At 44.5% G+C, this 16,589-nt stretch overlaps 1 protein-coding gene across 2 annotated transcripts in view; it reads right to left on the bottom strand.

Moving 5' to 3' along the window:
• Nucleotides 1–991: 991 nt before the first annotated feature.
• arfgef3 (ARFGEF family member 3) overlaps nucleotides 992–16,589 on the bottom strand; it is a 131,553-nt gene continuing 115,955 nt past the window's right edge. For both annotated transcript variants that reach the window (XM_068045507.1, XM_068045508.1), the window contains 3 exons: nucleotides 15,771–15,901; nucleotides 10,789–12,001; nucleotides 992–5,545 (listed from right to left, as the gene is read on the bottom strand). In XM_068045507.1, coding sequence (XP_067901608.1) covers nucleotides 5,354–5,545; nucleotides 10,789–12,001; nucleotides 15,771–15,901 — 1,536 coding nt within the window. In that variant the 3' untranslated portion in view covers nucleotides 992–5,353. The remainder of the gene's footprint in view (nucleotides 5,546–10,788; nucleotides 12,002–15,770; nucleotides 15,902–16,589) is intronic.

Below are 16,589 nucleotides of genomic sequence, written 5' to 3'. Positions count from 1 at the left end.
ATATAAAATCACCCAAGGCTCTTGGGTGACATTTGTTAGAAAGAGTAACTGTGGGGAGGTAGGTTTGGGAGAGCATCAGACTTAACACCAAACCAAAGACTTGTGCACAAATTCCAGGCTGACACTCAAGTGCAGTACTGAGGGAGTGCTGCATTGTTGCAAGTGCCATCTCTTGGATGAGACATTAAACTGAGACTCCGCCTGCCCTGTCAAGTGCATATAAACGATCGTATGGAAAAGAGGGGAGTTCTCCTCATGTCCTGACCCCCCCCGCCCCCCCTCCCCACTGACCAGTCTTGCTCGGGGCATATATGATCGAATCCTGCCTGGTCAAGTGTAGATACTCTCTCCCGGCACTGTAATTCAGCTCATGCCCAAGTCTGGGGCAAGACTGTGATGAGGTCTGGAGATGAGTGGTTCTGGTGGAATTCAATCGCACAACAACATGCATTTATATAGCATGCTTAACGTAGTAAAACATTCCACGGCACGCTGGCAAACAAAAGCTGACACCAAGCTACATACGGAGTATATTAGGACAGGTGGAAACATACAGCACAGAAAGAGGCTATTCTTCCCATTGTGTCTGTGCTGGCTCTTTGGGAGAGCTACCCAATTAGTCACACTCCCTTGCTATTTCTCCATAAGCCCTGCAAATTTTTTCTTTCTCCCCCTTCAAGTATTTAAGGATAGCAAGAAAGCAGCCTGGGATGACTCTGACAGGAATGTTTCTGGTTAAGCTGTTGCTTAACTCATTCATGTGACAGCTCTCCTAATTGAGACACGAGTTCCCAGGTGTCAGTGAAGAGAAATTTGTAAGGAAAGTGCCCAAGTCTTGTCCTGGTACAATGCTAAACAGCGTGAGCTATTTGCTCAGACTGAACCCACAACCTTCTAATCCAGAGACACCAGTGCAATTAACTAAGCCACAGCTAACACGCAGGTAAACTGACAGTAAAACAGAAAAAGAGAGTCAATTTTTGTTATCCACCCGCATGTTTTATTCTACAGTACAAGCAACATAAATACAGTTCATCCCACAATTTCTTATTAAAATGCAATTTTGAATTATGGTGGCCCATTCGGATCTTTATTGACAGAGCAAAAATATACACAAATGTGATTTTTCTTGACATAAATTAAGCAATAACGGCAGCAACATTCTGAACAGCCAAACATGAACTTATATATATCTGACTTCCGACAAACATAAATACAATAAAAAGTGAATAAAACGAGAATTATTTTGCAGCGACTAAGAGCAGGACTGAAAGCACAGTAATTTAACAGACAATGTTGTATACAGTTACACGTGGCAAGGTTTGGATTTGACCTAGTTCGAAATACTGCAGTTATGAACAGCACTAATGCAGTTTTTTGCGTTGTCACTGGGATTTCACATAAAGTGTAAAGCTGCATGGAATTTTCAAACTACATTCACTCAAACTGTGAAAAATACCCAGAGGGATCATAACAGATTCTGTCTTTACAACATCCAGTTGTGTCAGGGGACAGAATTTCAGTTGCTTGTAATACTAGACGAGACCCTTACTGTCACCGCAGGAAACCGTGACAGCAAAGAAGAAAGACTTGCAGTTACTTAGCGCCGTTCGTGACCTCAGGACATCCCAAAGTGCTTTACAGCCAATGAATTACTTTTGAAATGTTGAGATGTAGGAAACATAGCAGCGAATTTGCACACAGCAAGCTCCCACAAACAGCAATGTGATAATGACCAAATAAAACCAGTGATGTTGATTGAGGGATAAATATTGGTCAGGATACTGGGTAGAACTTCCCTGCTCTTCTTCAGAAGCGTGCCACGGGATCGTTATGACCTTCTGCGAGGGCAGACAGGGCCTCGGTTTAATGTCTCACCTGGAAGACAGCACCTTTGACAGTGCAGCACTTCCTCAGTACTGCACCGGGAATGTCAGCCTGGATTATGCGCTCAAGTCTCTGGCGAGGGACTTGAACCCATAAGCTTCTGAAGATTTGTAATGACCAGCTGGAGGAACAACCCGTAAGAAGACGGGCCTTCCGAGTTCGGTGTTAGAGAATCCTGGCGACTTTACCGTTTAGGTGGCATGCCACTTGAGCCTTGGGAGTCGAAAGTGCCAGCACAGGTTCTCACAGTATAAGAGCATTTTATAAAACTAGGGAATTGAAATAATAATGATTACAGGCCTGTCATTGCTGGTGGGTGCGCCACTTGAGTTGACGAATTAACAACATCACACAAGGAGTAGTGGCACAGCATTGAAATGTATTGGCTTCCAATGTGATTTTGTTTTTTTCTACTTTATACTGTTTTGGTGCCAATGTGTAAATGTGGTGCCAGTGTGACAACACCAGTATCAGACACAGGATTGATGTCCTGAGTCTCTGCAACAAGAAGGCTCCCCTGTCACACCTGCTGCCATTCAATTAGATCATGGTTGATCTGTACCTCGATTCCATTTACCCACCTTAACTCCCTATCCCTTGACACAGTAACCCAGAAAGAATAAGCAGGAATAATAAGACAAAAGAATAAATGGAAAAGCCCAGAGAGGGGTTAAGCTTTCTTTAGAGTTCTACACCATTGGCAGAAATGCTTGGGAGGGAGGGGGGGGAATTGCCTGTCTGGGATTTAATGCCACTTCCATCCAGTGGGCAAAATACTGCAGATTCTGGAAATCTGAAATATAAACCAAAATGGTGGAAATACTCGGATCAAGCAGTGCCCTGATGTGCTCAGTATTTCTACCATTTTCATTCTATGATTCTGTACAAGAGTATGGGGGCAAGGCCGACGAAGACTCTGTCTCCCAAGGGTAGTGCAATAGTGGGAATGAAGGCGCTGCTCAACAGAATAGAGCTGGAAGAGAAGAGGATGCAAACAGGAGTGTAGGGCTGGAGTTGGTCCTGTAAATTGGATGGATCATGGGTTGGAACGAGATTGTGTGGATCAGGTAGATTGAGGCTTAGAGGAGGCTTTGGAGCCTCTATTGATAAGGCTAGGGATTTTGAAATTGGGCCAGTGAGGAATTGCTTTTATTTTATTCATTCATGGGATGTGGGCGTTTCTGGGAAGGCCAGTTTTTATTGCCCATCCCTAATTGCCCTTGAGAAGGTGGTGGTGAGCTGCCTTCTTGAACCGCTGCAGTCCTTGGGGTGTAGGCACAGTACTGCTAGGAAGGGAATTCCAAGATTTTGAGCCAGTGACAGTGAAAGAACGGCGATATATTTTCACGTCTGGCTGGTGAGCGGCTTGGAGGGGAACTTGCAGGTCGTGGTGTTCCCATGAAACTGCTGCCCTTGTCCTTCTCTGTGGTAGAGGTTGCGGGTTTGGAAGGTTCTGTCTAAGGAGCCTTGGTGCGTTGCTGCAGCGCATCTTGTAGATGGTACACACTGCTACCACTGTGCATCGGTGGAGGAGGGAGTGAATGTTGAAGGTGGGGGATTGGCTGTCGAAGTGGGCTGATTGTCCTGGATGGAGACCAATGAAGATTATCAAGACTGGGGCAATGGAGAGTGGGATTCCATGAACAAGGTGAAGCATCCATTGGGAAGGTTGGAAAAATGTTGTTTTCTTTTGATCACCACGTGGCTACTATTTCCTTCTCCTCCTTGCACCGCCCCCCTCAAAATCTCTCATTTATATAATTTTAATTTCACTTTGTTTCTGTGTAATATACTCTATTCTATATTTTTTTCTTTAAAAAATAAGTATTACATTCTTTCCTTCCTCTTTCTAGTTTGGAGCTGGGAGCCACATCGGACTCTGAGTGGCTGAAAACATTCTGCAAAGACAATTGTGAAAAAGAACTCGTGGGATTGAACACGGTCAGTTCAGACACAGAAAGGACAAACTGGAATCTGATTTGGCTGCATCATCGATAGGGGCAGTGGACCAGACAATTCAACAACAATAACAACTTGCATTTACATAGTACCTTTAACATAGAACTTTCCAAGGTATTGGGTAGGAGAGTTATTAAACAAACTTTACATATCAAGCCACGAAGGAGACATTAGGACCTGATTGTGCCCATCCTCATGTGGTAAATCTCACTGCCCCGGTAATGAGTTAAGACTGGGGATTCACCCAAGATCTGTTCATTACTATTTTTATATCAAAAATAATGGGATTAATTCGAGCCAGCAAAGGCTGAATGGTCTCATTCTATGCTGTAAGATTCTCTGATTGAAGTCTGGGGCTGTAAGTGGAAATTTTTGTCCAAAATCTGCAATCAGAGTTTCTATGGGTAAAAGGCTTTTTCTAGTCACAACAATTCAAAGTTCTGAAAAAAGAAACAGCAAACCTCGCCACGCTCATCGTTTTGATGCCAAGGGAGAATTAGAGCAGCAGTTAGGGTAGAATCCAACACAACAACAAATGTATTTACATAGCGCCCTTAAGCATGGAGAAAATGTCTTAAGATGCTATATAAATGCAAATTGTGCATTAGCATAACTGTACTGGGTCCTTAATAACATCCATTTGGTGAATGCTGCTTTCACTGCAGAAACATCCACCTCAAGACCACACTGTTCAATAAAAACACTTGAAAAGCAGCTGCACTGGTTAAGAGAATGGTGTCGAAGGGGCAAATCCAGAACACAACTTCACAGTAAGTCAGGACAGCAGATGAGGGGCAGTTACAGACTGAAAGTGGCGGGAGTTGGAACGTTAGGATGGATGTCATACAAAGAGTAACCAACATTTGGAGACAAAAAAAAACCTCAGAATCGTTCGTGAAACATGGAGCTGAACTTTGGCGAAAACCTAAAATGGAAGGCGACGCATTGACTTCAATGGAAAGGTAAATTGGACGGGTGTATAAATGGGACAACGATCCACCTCTACCCCTTCGAAGTTGAAGGTTCTACCCAAGGGGCGACTGTAAATTCGTTCTTGCTTAGATGGGTGAGCTAAGGTCGACCGAAATGGCCTCTGTCAAATGTACCTATCTTGCGACCTTATTGATCTGCCAGCTTGCCTTCTCCCCCACCCTGCAATCCATCCCAGTCAGTGCTGAGACGGTGAGGCCGCCCCTTTCAGAGCTAATACTTTCCCCTCACTCTCAGGTAAAACTAGAGGGACATTACACTCATGATACCATAGGGTTCAACCCCCCTCACTACAACCCCAGTGGCACCTTAGGTTCAATGACTTTCACAAGGAGCAAGACAATGACCTCGATCTATCGCAGCAACAATGGTTGGTTCTGGGGCATTGGAATATAATGGGCACTGATTGGGAAAGTCAGGATTGGCAAAGCAAGTCATTTTACTTGCAGGTTGAAAGTAAACCATTGTGCTTCATAAATATAGATTCCTTTTTTTTCCCCTTTGTGTGTGTTTTTTTTTACATAATTATATCGTAGACTCTTCCCACTCTTCCCAGCCATTCTCTGACAGCTTGACGAACCCGGACATCAGTGACGTGACAGGTGAGTTGGCTAATACTCGGGTACACTGAAGGCTGGAGAGCAGTAAACGTCTGATCCGGCAGTAGCTGAATTTGGTTGAGGACTGTTAGTATCATGTTGGTCCAGGCCTACAATTGAAAAGCCATTTTAGTCAGACACGAGCCAACAATAACAATCTGCATTTATATAGCAGGTTTTACATAGTAGAACGTCTCAAGGTGCTTCACAGGAACATTATCAAACAAAATTTTGACACCATAAGGAGATATTAGGGCAGGTGACCAAAAGCTTGGTCAAAGAGGTAGGTTTAAAGGAAAGTTTCGAAGGAGGAAAGAGAAGTTTAAGTGATAAGGTGAGTGCTACTAAAGTATGTTTTTTTTTAAATTAGTGTAATTTATTAAGGACTTTAGATTGTATTGGGTAGTGTTTGGAGTAGAACAAGGCCCTTACTGTAACTAATATTTTTTATAGGCAGTAACTAAGTAATCCAAAGGTAAGTCATGGCAGGAGAGTTTGCACCTGTGATATGCTCCTCCTGCGCTATGTGGGAAATCAGGGACGCTTCCAGTGTCCCTGACGACCATGTGTGCAGGAAGTGTATCCATCTGCAGCTACTAGCTACCCGCATTACGGAGCTGAAGCTGCGGGTGGATTCACTGTGAAGCATCCGCGATGCTGAGGATGTCGTGGATAGCACGTTTAGCGAGGTGGTCACACCGCAGGTAATGGCTGCACAGGCAGAAAAGGGATGGGTGACCACCAGGCGGAGTAGTAGGTGCAGGCAGGTAGTGCAGGAGTCCCCTGTGGCCATCCCCCTCTCAAACAGATATACCGCATTGGATACTGTTGGGGGGGGATGGCCTCCCAGGGGAAAGCAGCAACAGCCAACTTCGTGGCACCACGGATGCCTCTGCTGCACAGCATGGGCGGAAAAAGATTGGGAGAGCCATAGTGATAGCAGATTCAATTGTAAGGGGAACAGACAGGCGTTTCTGTGGCCGCAAACGAGACTCCAGGATGGTATGTTGCCTCCCTGGTGCTAGGGTCAAGGATGTCTTGGAGCGGCTGCAGGACATTCTGAAGGGGAAGGGTGAACAGCCAGTGGCCATGGTATATGTCGGTACCATAGACATAGGTAGAGAAAGCGATGAGGTCCTGCAAGATGACTTTAAGGAGCTAGGACCTCAAAGGTAGTAATCTCAGGATTACTTCCTGTGCCATGTATTAGTGAGTATAGGAACAGGAGAATAGACCAGATGAATGCGTGGCTGGAGAAATGGTGCAGGAGGGAGGGATTTAGATTCCTGGGACATCGGGACCAGTTCTGAGGAAGGTGGGACCTGTACAAGCGGGACGGATTACACCCAGGCAGGACCAGAACCAATGTCCTTGCAGGGGCATTTGCTAGTGCTGTTGGGGAGGATTTAAACTAGATTGGCAGGGGGATGGGAACCTGAGTGGGGAGACTGAGGAGGAGGAAACAAGGATAGAAACGAAAGACAGGAAACAAAAAGGCAAAAGTGGAAGGCATAGAAATCAAGGGCAAGAAACAAATAGGGCCATAGTGCGAAATAATGCTAAGAGGACTAAGAATGTTAAAAAGATAAGCCTAAAGGCATTGTATCTAAATGCGCGGAGTATTCACAATATGGTAGGTGAATTAACCGCACAAATAGATGTAAATGGATACGATATAGTTGCGATTACAGAGACATGTCTGCAGGGTGACCAAGGATGGGAACTGAACATCCAAGAGTATTCAATATTTAGGTAGGACAGGCAAAAAGGGAAAGGAGGTGAAGTAGCATTGTTAGTAAAAGAGGAAATCAATACAATAGTGAGGAAGGATATTAGCTCAGAGAATCCTGATGTGGAATCTGTATGGGTGGAGCTAAGAAACACCAAAGGGCAGAAAACATTGGTGGGGGTTGTATTTAGACCCCCAAACAGCAGTGGTGATGTAGAGGATGGCACTAAACAGGAAATTAAAGACGCATGTAATAAGGGTGCAACTGTAATTATGGGTGACTTTACTCTACATATAGATTGGGCAAACCAAATTAGCAATAATACTGTAGAGCAGGAATTCCTGGAGTGCATATGTGATGGTTTTTTGGACCAAAATGTTGAGGAACCAACGAGAGAACAGGCCATCCAAGACTGGGTATTGTGTAACGAGAAAGAATTAGTTAACAATCTTGTTCTGCGGGGTCATTTGAAGAGCGATCGTAACATGACAGAATTCTTCATTAAGATGGAGAGTGCGAGAGTTGATTCCGAGACAAGGGTCCTGAATCTAAATAAAGGAAACTATGAAGGTAAGAGGTGTGAGTTGACTATGATAGACTGGGGAAAGTTACTTAAAGGGTTGACAGTGGATAGGCAATGGCTAGCATTTAAAGAGTGCATGGATGAATTACAACAATTGTTCATTCCTGTCTGGCACAAAACTAAAACAGGAAGGGTGGCTCAACCATGGCTTACAAAATAAATTAGGGATAGTATTAGATCCAAGGAGGAGAAATATAAAATGGCCAGAACAAGTAGTAGCAAACCTGGAGATTGGGAGCAGTTTAGAATTCAGCAAAGGAGGCCAAAGGGATTGATTAAGAAAGGGAAAATAGAGCATAAGAGTAAGCTTGCAGAGAACATAAAAACTGACTTTAAAAGCTTCTACAGATATGTGAAGAGAAAAAGATTAGTGAAGACAAATGTGGGTCCCTTACAGTCAGAAACTGGGGAATTTATAATGGGGAACAAAGAAATGGCAGACCAATTAAATACATACTTTGGTTCTGTCTTCACAAAGGAGGAAACAAATTACCTCCCAGAAATGTTGGGGAACAGAGGGTCTAGTGAGAAGGAGGAACTGTATGAAATCAGTATTAGTAGGGAAATGGTGTTCGGGAAATTGATGGGATTGAAGGCTGATAAATCCCCAGGGTCTGATAATCTACATCCCAGAGTACTTAAGGAAGTGGCCCTAGAAATAGTAGATGCATTGCTGGTCAATTTTCAAAATTCTATAGACTCTGGAATAGTTCCAACAGATTGGAGGGTAGCTAATGTAACCCCACTATATAAAAAAGGAGGTAGAGAGAAAACAGGGAATTATAGACCGGTTAGCCTGACATCAGTAGTGGGGAAAATGCTAGAGTCCATTATAAAAGATGCAATAGCAGAGCACTTGGAAAACAATGACATGATCGGACGAAGTCAACATGGATTTATGAAAGGGAAATCATGCTTGACAAATCTGCTGGAATTTTTGAGGATGTAACTAGTAGAATAGATAAGGGAGAACCAGTGGATGTGGTGTATTTGGACTTTCAGAAAGCTTTTGATAAGGTCCCACATAAGAGATTATCATGCAAAATTAAAGCACATGGAATTGGAGGTAAGGTTCTGGTTGGATAGAGAACTGGTTGGCAGACAGGAAACAAAGAGTAGGAATAAACGGGTCTTTTTCCGAGTGGCAGGCAGTGACTAGTGGAGTACCGCAGGGATCAGTGCTAGGACCTCAGCTATTCACAACATATATTAATGATATAGATGAGGGAATTAAATGTAATATATCCAAGTTTGCAGACAACACAAAGCTGGGTGGGAGTGTGAGCTGTGAGGAAGATGCAGAGAAGCTCCAGTGTGAATTGGACAGGTTGTGTGAGTGGACAAATACATGGCAGATGCAGTATAATGTGGATAAATAAACAGAAAGGCAGATTATCTGAACGGCGATAGATTGGGAAAGGGGGAGGTGCAGCAAGACCTGCGTGTCCTTGTGCACCAGTCGTTGAAAGCAAGCATGCAGGTGCAGCAGGCAGTTAAGAAGGCAAATGGTATGTTGGCCTTCATAGCGAGAGGATTCAAGTACAGGAGCAGGGATGTCTTGCTGCAATTATACAAGGCCTTGGTGAGACCACATCTGGAGTATTGTGTGCAGTCTTGGTCTCCTTATCTGAGGAACGACGTTCTTGCTATGGAGGGAGTGCAGTGAAGGTTCACCAGACTGATTCCTGGGATGGCAGAACTGACATATAGAGAGAGATTGGGTCAATTAGGCTTGTATTCGTTAAGAGTTTAGAAGAATGAGAGGGGATCTCATAGAAACCTACAGAGTTCTAACAGGACTGGACAGACTAGATGCAGGAAGGATGTTCCCGATGGCGGGGGTGTCCAGGACCAGGGGTCACAGTCTAAGGATAAGGAGTAATCCATTTAGGACTGAGTTGAGGAGAGATTTCTTCACCCAGAGTGTGGTGAACCTGTGGAATTCTCTACAGAAAGCAGTTGAGGCCAAATCATTAAATATATTCAAGAAAGAGTTAGATATAGTTCTTAGGTCTAATGGGATCAAGGGATACGGGGAGAAAGCAGGAACAGGGTAATGAGTTTGGATGATCAGCCATGATCGTATTGAATGTCGGTGCAGGCTCGAAGGGCCGAATGGCCTACTCTTGCTCCTATTTTTCTATGTTTCTAAGTTTAGGGAGGCATTTCCAGAACTTAAGGCTCAGGGAACTGAAGGCACGGCCACCAAACGTGAAGCGATGAAAATCAGGGATGCGCAAGAGGCCAGAATTGGAGGTGGGCAGAGATCTCAGAGGCTTGTAGGGCTGGAGGAGGTTACAGAGATAGGAAGGGATTGGAACACAAGGAATCCAGGAACAAGAATGACTTCGGTCCTCTGAAGACACCCGCCAGTAATTTCTCTGGGGATTCTCCAACTGTAGCCCCAGTGGAAGTTCAGCAAAATCCCTGGAGGAAATTGCTCTTGGGATGTGGTGACACTAGATTTGTTGTCCATCCCTAGTTGTCCCAAGAAAGTGGGAGACATTCTATCTGAGCAATTGTTTTTCAGCCGAGGGGCTTGCTATGTCACTTCAGGCATTGGGACTGGAGAGTAGGTCAGACTGTCTAGGAGTACCAGACTCTGAAAGATAGTTGGGGACCAGTTGAGTTTTGTACAACAATCCATCAGATCAAAGTTCAGATGTCAGCTCATCAATGACCATATTCCATGGTGGGATTTGAACTCACAACCTCAAGAACAAAAGGGAGGGAGGGATTGTGGGAGAGGATCTATAAAAGTGCTAAGTTAAAGGTAATTGGCGAAAGAACCAGAGGCGACATGAGGAAAAGCTTTGATATTGGTTAGGATTTGGAATGCACTGCCTGAGAGAGTGGTGGGTAGTTTCAACAGTAGCCTTCAAAAGGGAATTGGATTACTACTTGAAGGAGAAAAAGACTAACTGGATTGCTCTTTGAAAGAGCTAGACCAGACTCGATGGGCCGAATGGCCTCCTGCTGTGCCACCCTGTTCTGTAATTCTCTGAAATGTGACTTTAGACATTTTAAACCAGTACCATACCTGCATCTGGGCCTCAGTATCACGGACAGAGACGCTGTGGGAGCTTACTGTGGAGCCAGAGCGAGGGCGCTTCTCTTGTCTGAGCAGTTCAGGTCCTGCGCTGAAGGAATGTCTCATTTGGTTCTGGTCTAGGAGCTGCTGAGGGCGCTGAAGAGGCAAATCTGGATACCTGGCGGGCGCCGCTTCCCCCTTTTCCGACTTCCCCTCCTTGACAAACGTGCTCAGGTTATGCTGTTGCTTGCGCTTCTTGTACTCAAACATGAGTTTGTTGATGGTCTTATCAGTGGCGATAGTGTAGATCTTGTTGCCAGCACTCTCCCACCATTCCTTCTTCCTGCTTTGCTCTTTCTTCTCCACGTTGGGGCTCAAGGGGGCACTGCCCGGCCCTTTTGTCTTTCCATCTTCCGCCGCCTGCTCTTTCACGTGACACTTGGCCCCCTCTTCCGAAGGTGTATCTTTGCCTGACACGCCCCCAGTGGACGGAGTGGACCCTTCTGAATAGCAGGACGGTAGGAAGAATAACGGGTCACCTTTCACCGCCAGGGGTTCTTCTGCCAAGCTCTCCAGGTCAAGGTGTAACTGGATGTAGTTATTACAGAGCTCCAGGCATAACTTGTGCAGCCTCTTGACCAACCAGACCCAATCTGCATTGCTGACGGGCTGGATACTGAGGGAAGGCACTCTGGCCCTCCACTGTCTCTTTTCCTTCCCTCTCGGAGGGCTGACTTGGGCCGTCTCCTCAAAGATGTCCTCATCCTCTGAGGAACATTGCTGGGAAGAATCCGAGCTGAGCTCTTCCTCCTCAAAAAGAATCTTCTTGACCTGCTCTGCAGCTATGTTCTCCTGGTTGGTCAGAATGGCGTAAATCAAAGCCTGGAAGTAAATGTTGAAGCTCATTGCTGATTGTCGGTAGAGATTGGCGGCCCCTCCGACTCCCGATACTTTCATCAGCAGGTACTTCAGCCCAGGCCTCGTGTCAAACTCCCTGGCCGTTCTGTAGGAGTCCAGCAGCAGATCAAAGATGACAGCCAGGTTCTGCATGGAGATGTACCTCAGGAAGCTGGCAGGCCTGGTTTCTCCAAAGGTGATGGTTCGGTCCGCAGCCTCGCTTGGTGTAGGACCTTTGACAAACTCTTCAAGCAGAACATCGTATAGATTTTGAAGTAACACCTGGTGGGATAACAAACTCACCACTATTGTCCGGAATGGGATTCTGTGGATCAAAAGACAGAGGTTTAGACAGATAGGCACACAGAACAAGGAAATACTGCAGCAAGTGTGAGGGTACGTGTGTGTGTGACAGCATTTGTTTGTGCATTTATGAGTGTGTGTGTGTTTGTGAATGTGGGAAAGTCTGTGAGTGTATGAGTGTGTGCATGTTTGTGTGAGTATGTTTGTGTGAGTGTGTGTATGTGCGTGTGAGTGTTTGCGTGTGTATTTGATCATTTGTAAGCACAGTGGGGTTGAGGGTGGATTTTTGAGTCAATGATGATGCCAATTTTAAACGGGAGGCAGACAGTAGCTGAGGAGAGGGAACCGATTACAACGTCAGCTAGCAGGGGGGTCAGTAAGGGAAGCTGGAAAAGAACAAAAACAATTGCTGGGATTTTATCGGGTGATGGGGGTCTCGACCACCGGCAAAAGCGAGAGCCCCACGTGGTCTGCTCTGGGGAAGTCTCGCCTGCTGAGAGTTGCCTGACAATCAGAGGTCGGCAGCTCTTTAACTGAACAGTGGCACCACAGAGGTGGTGGCTGCTGTTGGTACAGGATTCACTGGAGGCCTAGGATTGTCAGGAGACCCAGGCCACAGTTGAGTCGGGGCGGAAGGGGTTTTGCGGGGGAGGGGTCGCACGGGAGCGCGGGGAGGGAGGGGTGGGGGGGGGGGTGTGGAGGGAGGTTGGCAGCAAGGGCAGGGGGATGGCTCTCGGTGGGCACTTCCCTTCCCGATAACAGGGCCCTCGTTCAGGCACTAAGTGCCTTTGAACAAGGGACCCCTCCCCCGTGAGCCAGCAAGCAACCTGAACACTTGCCCACCACTGGGTAATTCCGGCAGCGGTGGGATGAGGCCCTTAATTGGGCATTAATTACCCACTAAAGGGCCTCAATTGGCTGCCATTCACAGGCCTTCCCGCCACGGACTTAATTTGGGTGTAGCCACCACCCGCCAGCATCTCGCCCAATTACATGCTCTCCCCGCCTCCAAACCCGACAGTGAGCATAAAATTCCTCCCAATGTGTTTTTATGTTTAGGTACTAAAATACAAACACAATTAAATGTGAGAGGACCACTTCTAGGAGAATCAGGGATTTTGCTGTATCAATCTATGATTCAATGATGCGCCTGGAAAGTGCATTCGAACATTTTACTAAGCTAACGGTGCTTTTAATGCAAATTGTTTCTTGTTATGTGGCATAAAACTACGTCAATGGATCCACTCTCTCGGAGATGCACTACAGGTGTTAAGTCTCTCTTACATTGACTTGCAGCTGGGTCTGAACTGAGCCTCCTCAACTTAAAAGCCACATCCAGTTGTCTCTGCCCCTCCAGGAAAAGAATTATTATTGACTTGCATATAGACCATACCTCCACTTTACACTGATTCTTTTTTGCTTTAAAAAAATTTGCACCCTATATACAAGTTCAGATGGTAAAACCACTCAAATGGTGAATTAACAGGCAAGAACTTGGGCGTGCATCAAACCGAATCAAAAATCAACAGAGGGAACAAAAATTATTTAACTGAGTAAATAAAAGCAAAATACTGCGGATGCTGGAAATCTGAAATAAAAATAAGAAATGCTGGAACCGCGCAGCAGGTCTGGCAGCATCTGTGGAAAGAGAAGCAGAGTTAACGTTTCGGGTCAGTGACCCTTCTTCGGAACTGACAAATATTAGAAAAGTCACAGGTTATAAGCAAGTGAGGTGGGGGTGGGGCAAGAGATAACAAAGGAGAAGGTGTAGATTGGACAAGGCCACATAGCTGACCAAAAGGTCATGGAGCAAAGGCAAACAATGTGTTAATGGTGTGTTGAAAGACAAGGCATTAGTACAGATTAGGTGTTAACGGACTGAATATGGAACAGCAGCAAGTGCAAACCTGAAAAAAAACAGTGGGTAAGCAAACTGAACAAACTAAGATGAAATGAAATAAATGCAAAAAAAAAAGATTGTAAAAAATATAAAAAAGAAAAAATAACTAAAAATGAAAGTAAACTGGGGGGCTGTCATGCTCTGAAATTACTGAACTCAATGTTCAGTCCGGCAGGCTGTAGTGTGCCTAATCGGTAGATGAGATGCTATTCCTCAAGCTTGCGTTGATGTTGCGTTGATTGGCCTTGTCCAATCTACACCTTCCCCTTTGTTATCTCTTGCCCCACCCCCACCTTACTTACTTATAACCTGTGACATTTCTAATATTTGTCAGTTCCGAAGAAGGGTCACTGACCCGAAACGTTAACTCTGCTTCTCTTTTCACAGATGCTGCCAGACCTGCTGAGTGGTTCCAGCATTTCTTGTTTTTATTTAACTGAGTGACTTTTACATTTTTCCAAATGGCGTCTGTTTGAAATTTGAGTCTCTTCACTCATCCTCAGTTGATGTTTTGTACTGAACACAAGGGACAGTGTGAGCAGATGCAAACAGTAGGAATGGAGCTGTTAGTATTGGATTACTCCAGCCCTGCAAGCAAGATCGAGACCCAGCATAATTAAAGTTGACCGCTTACCCTATTTTCCTATTCGATAGTCAAGCATGGGGAAAAAGAAGCAACAGGAGGAAAATTAGTACAGTGCAAACTGGAGGAATATTTAATAGCATACACCAGGAAAGGGTTAAACACGGGCTAACAGGGAAAAATTAAACACTGGGTGCCACAGGAAGATTAAACACTGGACACACCAGAAGAAAGATTAAGTACAAGATGTTGGAGAAAAAAAATACAGATTGAACATGGGTGAAAGCCTAGAATTAGACATGAGAAGAAGATTAAATGCTAGTTAATGGCACTTAGTAACATTGTAAATGCAAAGTGTGTCTGAAAGTAAAGCAGTAATCACCCTTTCATTGTAAAATTTCTATTTTGCACATTTTCTTATGTAACTACAGAATAGCAATGACATAATTGAAGGATATAGCTCTGAATAAAGACTTGAGACAGGATAGAGGGGGAACGATAATTATAATTGCAGAAATCAGGAACTCCCATTCCCAGACGAAGGAAACTAGAAGAGTTTGAATTTTCCCAGGTTATTATGGAGAATGATGAAGCCGGGCCAGACATTTGCTGTGGTGATGGATTGAAATCCAGGACACACAATTTAAAATGAGGAATCAAGGAGGGAACAGAAGGAGGACCTGTACACTCGCTGGGTAATAGGATTATGGAATAGTTACAGGGGGGGCATTTTAAAAGGTTCATTGGCCAACGAATGGATTTCTGGAGCGAGAGTGTACTGAGGGCCATGGTGAGCAGCAGGTATATGGGGTTTATCTATGAAAGAGGCACAGATTCCTCAGGCACAATGCTTTCTGATCCTGAAGATGTTGCAGGAACAATGGAATCACGTGTAAATAATATCATTCTCTTTTACAAATGATGCCATTCTATTGTGTGATGTCATTCTATTGTGTGATGTCATTCTATTGTGTCAATGATGTCGTTCTATTTTACAAATGACGTCATTCTATTGTGTGATGTCATTCTATTGTGTCAATGATGTCGTTCTATTTTACAAATGACGTCATTCTATTGTGTGATGTCATTCTATTGTGTCAATAATGTCATTCTATTTTACAAATGATGTCATTACCTTGCGTCAATTATGTCATTCTATTGTGTAAATGAGGTGATTTCTATTTCCTACTGTCTGTAAACCAAGAAGATGATTTTCAAATTATTACTATTAATGAAGCTTGTGCCCCGTTAAAGTTTATAAATTTCTGGCTCTTTGAAGTTTCTGTGGGTATCCACTTGTATCTTTACCTCTTCTGAGTGTGGCCATTGGGTTTCTCGTCTGGTGGGAGCTCGATGATCAGCACGCAGGACTGCGCGTGCTCAAAACCTTCCCTGTTACTGGGAGTTTTGGGAGAGCACTGGGTGTCCAGTAAGAAAACCTGGAGAAGAGGATTAAAATCAGATTATACCATATCAAGCAGCACTTGGAAACAGTCTTCTAAAACCTGAGTGGAGAAATCTGTCGATTCAAAATAGTCTATTTCCTAAACAATACTGGGCTTGTATTCCCTGAAATATAGAAGATTACGGGAGGATTTGACTGAGGCTATTAGGAATGTGATTGGGTAGATTGAGAGAAACTTTTTCTGCTGCTGGGGAAGCCTAGGACTAAGGGCAATGGTGGCATAGTGGTAATGTCACTGAACTAGTAATCCAGAGGCCCAGGATAATGCCCTGGGGACATGGGTTCAAATCCCAAGATGGTGGAATTCAAATTCAATTAATTAATGATAAAAAATCTGGAATTGAAAGCTAGGTGCCATGAAACTGTCATCAATTGCTGCAAATACCCACCTGTTCACGAATGTCCTTCAGGGAAGGAAATCTGCCATCCTTACCTGGTCTGGCCTACATGTGACTCCAGACTCTTAACAGCCCTCTGAAATGGCCTAGCAAGCCACTCAGTTGTCAAGAGCAATTAGAGATGGGCAACAAAGGCTGAAAGAAGTTTGGAAACATTTCTTCATGCAAAGGGTGGTCAAAGTGTGGAAATTTCTCCCACAAAAAGCAGTAAATGTTAGCTCAATTGTTAATTATAAATCTGAGATTGATAGATTTTTGCTAGAT

Source organism: Heterodontus francisci, chromosome 13, assembly GCF_036365525.1.
Source record: "Heterodontus francisci isolate sHetFra1 chromosome 13, sHetFra1.hap1, whole genome shotgun sequence".
Lineage (NCBI taxonomy): Eukaryota > Metazoa > Chordata > Chondrichthyes > Heterodontiformes > Heterodontidae > Heterodontus > Heterodontus francisci.
The sequence above is the reverse complement of the archived record's forward strand: the minus strand, read 5'-3'. Positions and strand labels throughout refer to the sequence as shown.